General features: G+C 39.6%; 1 protein-coding gene across 1 annotated transcript; it reads right to left on the bottom strand.

Annotated features, from left to right (window-relative positions):
• Positions 1 to 549: 549 nt before the first annotated feature.
• Positions 550 to 4,058, bottom strand: LOC142354160 (uncharacterized). The gene is made up of 4 exons (XM_075406424.1): positions 4,011 to 4,058; positions 2,161 to 3,622; positions 1,379 to 1,864; positions 550 to 1,226 (listed from the first exon to the last, which is right to left on the bottom strand). The coding sequence occupies exons 1-4, from the start codon at positions 4,056 to 4,058 to the stop codon at positions 550 to 552; spliced, it is 2,673 nt and encodes an 890-aa protein (XP_075262539.1).
• Positions 4,059 to 8,836: the final 4,778 nt, after the last annotated feature.

Here is an 8,836-nt window from a genome sequence, read left to right as displayed (position 1 = left end):
CTCAATGTGTGTCAGTGTGTTTTGTGCTCAACACTTGCTTTTAGAACGTTTAGCAACAGCGTCAATTACCATAACTCCACTGAGCTATTATATATATGAAGTTTAAATTAGACATCACAAGGCCTAAAGTACACCAGGGACTGAAGGGGGAAGAACCACGTTTGATCAACCTAGGCTTTCGGGGTTGTGATGACCGATTTAGTACCCCGGAAACCAACTTGATTAACAAGCACCACCATCACAAAAATTTACGAGTGCCACAGTTTATATAAAAAAAATTTAAAGGTATTAGATAAGCGAGGAGGGAAAAAGGTTTTGTTTAGCTTCACCGGGGGTGAAGTGAACTACCTTTTTCTTTGTTTCATAGCCAAGATGAAGAGAATCAACAAAGTCTACTACATCACTGAGGTACGTATTAGTTTATTCATCTTCGCTACTTGAGTCCATTATCACAGCTCGACGTTTTTTCGCCTTCGAAATTCTAGCTTTTCTCATGTTTTGTCTTTTACTTTTGTTTTGCCTGTGATCTGGTAGAGCCATTTGCTCCACTTAATGACTCTCTGTGTCTGATTCTACCGCTTGACTTAGTATAAAACCATCACAAGCTGGGTCTGTAGAGGATCCACTGTCCGATAACTCTGACAAATTGTCAAAATCTACCAAATTTTGATTCAATTCGTCCTCACTATAATTTCGCTGGTGAAAACCTGGGTCGGGAATTGAGTTTAAACTTGTGTTGAGAATACTGCTTGAATGTGTAATGTTCGTTGTTTGTTGTGTTTGCTGCTTGTTTTTGTACTCTTGTTGCTTGTGCTGCCTGCTTTCCAGCACCTGCTGCTGGCTTTCCTGCGGCTGCTGCTCGCTTTCCAGTGCCTGCTGCCCAGCTACCGAAGCCTGCTGCTTGTTTTCCTGCTCGCTTTCGCCCGAGTTATCCGCGCCCCAATCGGGCTCATTCATTATTGACTTTAAGAACATATCATCTCGTATCGAACGATGACCATAGGGCAGCATGGAAACTTGGTCACTCATAATAAACCACTTGTCATCGTAGCCTGACAAAGACTTCTTGTTTAAAGCAATTGTGTGGAGCCTGTGGTTGCTTGAAGCTATTCGAGTGTTCAGCAAACGCACCACCTCGCCGCCCAAAAGAGTTCGTTTGTACAGCTCGTGGGTCATACTGCGGCGGGCATTTTTTGTCACTCCTTTTGCTGACTGCTTAGCAGGACCTGAAAAAAAACTTGATCATTTGCAATTCATCCGAGCTTTCCTGCCAGCAGAAAAAACTTGAACTATCTGAATGCCTAATGCGCGCTTGTTTTTATAGAATGATTGCGTTTGGATGGCGATACAGTGGTACTGAAAAAAGACTTATACTTGCCTTCAGCGAGCTTGATTGAGTACAGCTTCGGCTTCAGACCACAAAACTCTGCAATTGGCTTGCTCCCCATTTCGTCTTTGAACTCTAACGTGACTCGGGCACTGTCCCTGCTGTACAAGGGGTGTTCTGGTGGAAAATTTGTGAAATCGAACTGCTCAGCGACCCACTTTTTCCGCTGTAGCTCCGCAAAAAAGTCTCGTGAACGCACCTCATATACGAAGGAGTCTGTGTCTGAATAAAGCAAATTGCAATCAAAGTTTTTCTTCATGACTTTGTAGTGAAACTCGAACATGAACTTCTTTGCCAAGTCCAATATATAGGCACCCACTATGGTTGGCTTGTCCCAAAGTATTTCTGATTGCTGAAGGCATACAGTGACAAGATCTTCACTAATAAGTTTTGACGATTGGTACTCGGGCTTGTCTGTCCACTTTAGCGTTTCCTCTTCAGTGCGGGTTAATTTGACTTTCATTCGGTTTCGCTTTCCTTCACAAGTTTTTCCAAAGGACGAACTAACCATCAATTTAAAAAAATCTTCCTCAAATTTATTCTTTGCTTGCTTTCGCTTTTCCGTATTCAGTTTCACGTATGGGGCGAGCCACTTTTGCTGTTTGAATGAAAGCACTCTATGGAGCTTGGTCACAACCAATCCTAGTTCGACATAGAGTTTGAGAGTTTGTTAGTGCAGTGTGTAATTTTGTTTATCAAACAGCGTCTGAATGAGCTTTTTCACCTGCGGTGGTTTTTTAATTTGCATATCGGCCAACAAGCTGCTTTGGTACTCGCTGAGCCAGCATTCATCAATCGCTTCTTTTGTGGGTGCCAAGGAAAATCAGAATGTAGATCGTGCAGGCTGTCGGGGTAACTTAAATCGATTTCAACTATGTATCCCTCTTCATCGTCATCAGGCGTATTCAATATTCGGCGCAAAATTTCTTGGGCCTGCTCATTGGTCCATTCACTTTTGTCAAACATTTCGAATTCATGGAGGGGTAGGGAGAATTTTTCCATGATTCCTCCGTACAGATTATTGGCGTCGATCATTATTATAAACGAAGAAATGTTCTTTGGTTTGTAGTCCGAAAGAAACTTGTTGTTTGCGCGACAAAGCCGCTTGCTGTATACCGAGCTCACGCCTCCTCTTATGAGACTTTCAACCATGTCAAGGTGTTCTCTCTCTGTTAGAAGATGTAGTTTGGGATTGCATATTTTGAGCATTGCATCCCCTGACAAGTTGGAAGCGGTGTAGTACTGACAGCAGTTGAGTCCATACGTGTCATAACAAACTTTTCGAAAACACAGTACTACTGCAGCGAGGAGAAACACATCTGCTGTCAAATACAACTTGTAGTAGTCACCAATGTTCCGGCACTCGAATAAATTGAACACTTCGATGGCTCGCTTGTATTCATCTTCACTCACTGTTACCTCGTACTGCTGCAAACTGTTTGTCCATTTATTGAGAGGGAGAAGCTGAGCCTCTTGTAATTTTTCAAAGCTATCGACGAAGCAATAAGGGAATGAGCCTTTTTGTTTTAACAAATTTACCGACTTCGTTGGCCGAGATAAGAAATGTTGTTCCAATAAGGTGAATTGATTAGCTGGCAGGTTCTGCACCAACTTGTCGAGCGACGCATTCATGAATTTGAATGAGTCCAATAGTCTGATATACTCATACTGACTGGTCCAAACACCTTTCTTGTTTTGTGTTGTTTTCATATGCACTCCAATTTGCAATGAGATGAATTTCTCACTTGTGCTTGGCACTACCAAAATTGTATTTTTCTCATTCAGGTTTTGCAGTGCCAATACTACGTGATGAAGGTCGTAGTTTGCCAAGTTGTGAGCGAATAGTGGTGTGAAGTTTAAAATTTTGCGTTTCAAGTTGCACTGCGCATGTGCCCATCCCAGAAATTTTCCTGTGAAGTGACAGTGGTCTAGAACAGTGGGATCTTTTGAAGATGTATTTAGTTCGGTTTCACAAATCCAGCACATGGTAGTCTCATCTTTAGTGATTGTTGGTTCGCCGGAAAAATTTTTGTGTTGTTGTTTCACATCGTATATATCCCTAGCAATCTGCTCCAGTGACTTAACAAATTCAACCATGACATTCGGACCACATTTGAGGTCGAAGTAAAATGGCTTTGTTTCATTCAAAGCAACGAAGAGAAGAGCATAGCTGCATGGTTTATGTTCCTCCAATGCCCTAGTAACTGAGTTTTGTTGTGTTGTAATTGTGGACAACTGGTTCAATTATTGACTCCAGATCGAAAAATCCAACTATCGGCGCAAACCATCGGGCTTGAATATTTTTGAACTCAAAGTTTTGCTGTTCCACTTTGGGCATTTTTATTATTGCTTGCGTGTTTTGATGACAAATTTCTTGATGTCTCCCATGTCTATCCAATGAAGTGCTGATATGGAAACAGTTACGACACAAATGATTGTCAACGCGCTGGTTTTTTCCAAGATACGCATGGATAAGCCCCCTGATGTTGGTGATCAGGACATAGTGATGCATTGAACCATCACTTAGCAAGAGCAGATCCAGGTTGAAACTAAAGTTTCGATTATTTGATATGCGGAAAGGAATCAGTATCTTATTCGAGTGTCGGAAAACATTAACGCGTACCTGGTTCAACTCTTCAAATTTTTCCATTTGGTGAAAAGCCGTAGGCATCATGAATTCACCAACTGGTTGTTTTGCTCTCAGATTTTCCGAACTGTACATGATTGGATTTGTTTTTGTCTCCATGGAGCATTAGGCGGTATCAATTGTGGCCCAAATGTCTTATGAAATTGAGCTGTATAGCAGTAGAGAAAACATTTCTCGTCTTGTCGGTTGCGAATATTCAGCAGGTACTGGCTTTTTGCTAGGTCAGTAGGCAAGGCCAAATACGACGATGCTGCGATCGGCTTTGATCTGTCGAGTCTCAGTTCAATATTTTCAATTCTATCTACTGTCCAACCGCTACCATGGGATGCAAAGTTGTTCAGTGCGAGCAGCATTTGTTCAACCATTCCAGCGAAACAGGATTTGCTCAAGCCTGTGAAGTCGACCCGCTGCGTTTTTGAGTTCATGTATAATTTGATGCGATCTGGCTGACTGCTAACGTTTTCATCATTCGATGGTTTTGTGAGTTGTACCAGTGCGCTAAACTGAAGTTTTTGTGCTTGATTTTGGGTGTTGAGTTGAACAACGTTTTCAATCTCATCACGTTTGCTACGCATGAAACTAAGCAAGTCTATTTCATGCTCCCCCACTTGTATGTCATATGTTTTCAACACACCGCCGAATGCTTGCTCGGAATGAAGAATTCCCAAGTTTTGATTGTTTTCAGAATCAGCATCCCATACTGGCAGTCCATGATTTTTATTAATGTGCTCCATGTACTTGAGGTTGTCTGTGAAAAACTTGTTGCAGTATAGGCAATAGCGTGGGTGGGTTGAGTTGTGTTGTTGTCTCATATGCGTCCCGAGCTCGACAACTTTTTCATTAGCAAATGCGCACTCATCGCATAACTTGATGACCTTCTTGACGGGGGCATAGCATTGGCTCAAAGGAGGAGTTTCATCGATACTGACATCATCAGAAAAATTGTTGGCAGGCAACGGGAGGCTTTCCGGGGTTTTGGTTTCATCACATGGCGACTGATCAAAATTCCAAAAACCAGATATTTGCTCAACTTCTTCTAGCTGCCCCAATTGATTCTCCCAGATTTCAATGCAGTCATGATCGTAGTCTGCAAAAAATTTTCTTGTTCGCTTCGCCAATTTTTTCACATCCTGCTTTTTTGTTTGAATGGGAGTAATACATCCATAATATCGATGACCATACGGAGACTCTTCTTGGCCTAACGATTTTTCTGGCGTTTTTGTAAGATGAAATAAATCGTTTTGTTTGTGTATTCAAGTATTGGTTCAAGGTAAGTAACTGGAACAATAAAGCTGTTTTTTATGTGCCATAATTCTGTCTTGTCATCAAAGCTTTCCTGCACAAGGACAATATTTTTGAAGTTGTGACACATTCGCACAAGGGTTCGAGTGCCTCGCTCACTTGTCTTTGCAATTTCTAAATATTCAGCAGCCATATTGCAGATGATGGATAAACAATTGAGATGTTTTTGTTCCGATTTTACGGATTTAAATGGTAACAGAGCAAACAGTTTTCTTTCAAAGAAATTTTTAAAAAGACTTAACAGCAGAGTCTAGAACCAATTCTAGTAAGATCAGAACTGAAAAATTGTTTTTTATATGGTATGGAACTGCAAGGAAAAGCAGGATGAAAGCAAATTCAAGAAGAAGGTTAAGTAACAAAAGACTTGCAGTAATGTAATAAGATGCCAAAGAACTAAACAATTTTCACATAACTTATATTGAACAACAAGAAAGAACAATGGCGGATAGATTGAAAAATTGTTGCAGACGTTTTTGTTTATTTGACTTAGCCATTTCATCATTATTCCGTCATGTCTATAAATAGAATTATGTCATATTGAACTAAGTTGAATTGGGGTTCTCTCGGGAAATATAAATAGACTCGAGGAGGCGAGCTAATTTATCCATTGCTAATGAAAATTTGTCAGTTTTTAGATTTCAAGGTCGGGACTTGTAAAACTGTTTTCTGCTATGGCCTTTATAATGCTTGGCCCGGCGATGTTGCATTAGTGAATGGAAATTTTTAAATTGCCTTGGACAATTGTGAAATTGAATGGGTCTTGATTCAGCAGGGTATATTTTTTTCAGATCTTTTGAATTTCATATTTCGTATAAACATCAGAGCTGATATAGAGGAGTATAGATTTGTTTACACGCTAGGGTGGGTGGGTTTGTTTGCTCAGCTGTTATATTGTCTAGACATTTTGGCGTGGGGTTTAAAATTGTTTACATTCCAACAAACAGTAATGTATTAGTCATTCATCATTTCAGATTACTTTGATACAGTTTTGCCTCGATATATACAACATTATGGGTAATGTTTTGTCTAAGGATGCTGAGTACAGCGACTTTCATTTGGATCTCTCGCTCAATGAAAAACGGCTTGTTAGGGCTGCTGTTAAGACTTATCATACCACTGGCACCTACTTATCCTTGAAATTGTTCAAACGTGATAGTAAACACGTCGATTGGGATTTCAATCAAAAAATTACACTTTCGGCGCCAGAGTTTCGGTTGATATGTCAGAACATAGAAAAACTAGAACAAATGCTTGATTAACCAGTTGGCTTGATCGATTAACTTCTAAAACCCGATTCAACTGATGACTCAAAACGTCCAGCAAAACGAGCCGGCAAAACACCAACTCAGCGCCAAAAGAATTTACCAAAAACGTCTGTAAAAGTCGATGAGGATTCGGAATAATTTCTATTATACCTTTTGCTTCCTGTCATTGTTTATGCATTCATAGTTAGTTAATTAGCTTTTTCTTTTTTTGTTCGATATGGTTGAGGCAATGTATGAGAACAGTCCCGAATATTTCAAGAAATTTCAAAAACGTTTCAAGTACAATATTTGTGAGACGGAACCAAGACTTGAAAACACAACAATTGAAAATTATGCATATGATTATCATTCATCTGCAACAGTTATCGAAGGTTGTACATTTGGCTCCAATCATTATCATGTTATGCATGAATTTGGTTCGCAGGATGATAATATATTCGATTCTCTTTATGTACCTGCGGTGATACCGTGTCTCGTTAACTGTTTCAAATTACTTATTCAGCCAACGCAAAAAGACTTTGTTAAACGTGGTGCAATTATTTCACGACTACATGTTGCTATTGAGTGCCTTTCAAAATCAACTTCTTCTTCAGTTACCAAGAACCAGAAACAACTTCCAGCACCCTTGAGTAAGGCAACAGCGAAATCTATTAGTACTTTTACGGCCAACAAACGTTCGTCTACAGTCCCTGATGTAACTTTGAAAAGATTCTGTCAGCTTATGCAAGGTGAACACTCCTCAACTCTTTATCAGATAATGGATATTCTACTTAGTGGCCACGGGAGTTTTGTGCGAGAAACCTCAAACTCTTTCATAACCTTTCAATTTTGTAAAAATTGATATTCAAAAAATGTTGTTGTTTCAAAATTAAATTAAATTTTACTTCATATGTTTTACAAAAGCTAGCAACTCTAATTCATTTACATCAGGTATGAATGGAAATTTCTCACTATAAAAATAATTAACAATATATAAGCAAAATAAACCACAAAACTGGGAGTCCGAGGATTGCAATGGAGACTGAATGTCTCTTCTATGTTCCATGATATCCATCATTATCTCCAAGTCTTTACACTGTTGTAAACGGTTGAAAATATCCTTGTAGGTAGTCAAGGGTAGAGCCAATGGATCTGCAAAGTATATTATTGGGTATGCATATCGTTTAGCTAGCACTACCCAGTGGGTTCCAATAGAGTTGGATCGTGATGCATTAACAATGATAAATGTATTGGTTTGCAAGTTCAGCGGAAAATTATCAGCGGCATAAACCCCTCTGAATTTGAATTTGAGATGTTTACACTTTTTCACTTGATGATGAATTTGGTCTTCGTCCATTAGTATGTGATCATGGGAGGAGCGTTTTTAGATGCGTTTCTTGCGGAGTCAATGTAGATAGTAGATGCTTTTTCTCCAAGAAAAAAAATTTCAACGTTATGAGCTAACGCTGCATCGAACTTGAGTTCAACGGACAAAGATGAATTTGTGAGCTCTGGATGAATAAAGTCATGAGTTGCCTCTTGATTGCTGGTCAGATAAAATACCATTATATAATGGTTTGCGAACTCACTCAGAGGTATTCCGTGGCCATTTTCTACATAGGCTAATGCACTCATTGAATTGTAGTACAACCTCTTGTTATCAGTTGTTGACATTGGAGTTCCAGCCGTCGCAAAACCATTTCGATAAATGGTTATCTCTCTTAAACCAAATTTTTGATAATGGAATGGATTAGTGGTGTTGGTACCGATGAATGCTGTACCAACGCATAATGCAACAATGACTCTTCTGATTGGCTCTTTAGTGAAACTGTTTCCAGCTTTGTTGGCCTGTTGTAGCCAAGAATGTTTTTGTAATTACTTCATTGTATCGGTAAATTGCCGGAGTTTTCAATAATGTCTTCTCAATTGCACCTACAACATTATCTGACACCGTCATCTTCCTGATAAATAAATTAGCCTCATCTATTTTGACCTTGTAGTGTTTCGCTGGGTCCTCGCTGATGACGGCAAAGTCATCTTGAGATCTTCTCATTTAAATGCGTAAGGTAACTCCACTAACCAAATGTTTCTCACACGAAAAGAAATCAACCGCCAACTTTCCATATAACGTTATACGTGCGGATTGTCGCACTGTTCTTTTTCTTATATCTGATATTGCTGTTGGAATAGTGCCGGGGTTTTCTTCATACTCGTAACCCTGACATTTTAGCCAGGTTTTCTTTGCGTCTGTACCGT

This window comes from Convolutriloba macropyga, chromosome 15 (genome assembly GCF_964194025.1).
Source record: "Convolutriloba macropyga chromosome 15, txConMacr16.3, whole genome shotgun sequence".
Classification (NCBI taxonomy): domain Eukaryota; kingdom Metazoa; phylum Xenacoelomorpha; order Acoela; family Convolutidae; genus Convolutriloba; species Convolutriloba macropyga.
The sequence above is the reverse complement of the archived record's forward strand: the minus strand, read 5'-3'. Positions and strand labels throughout refer to the sequence as shown.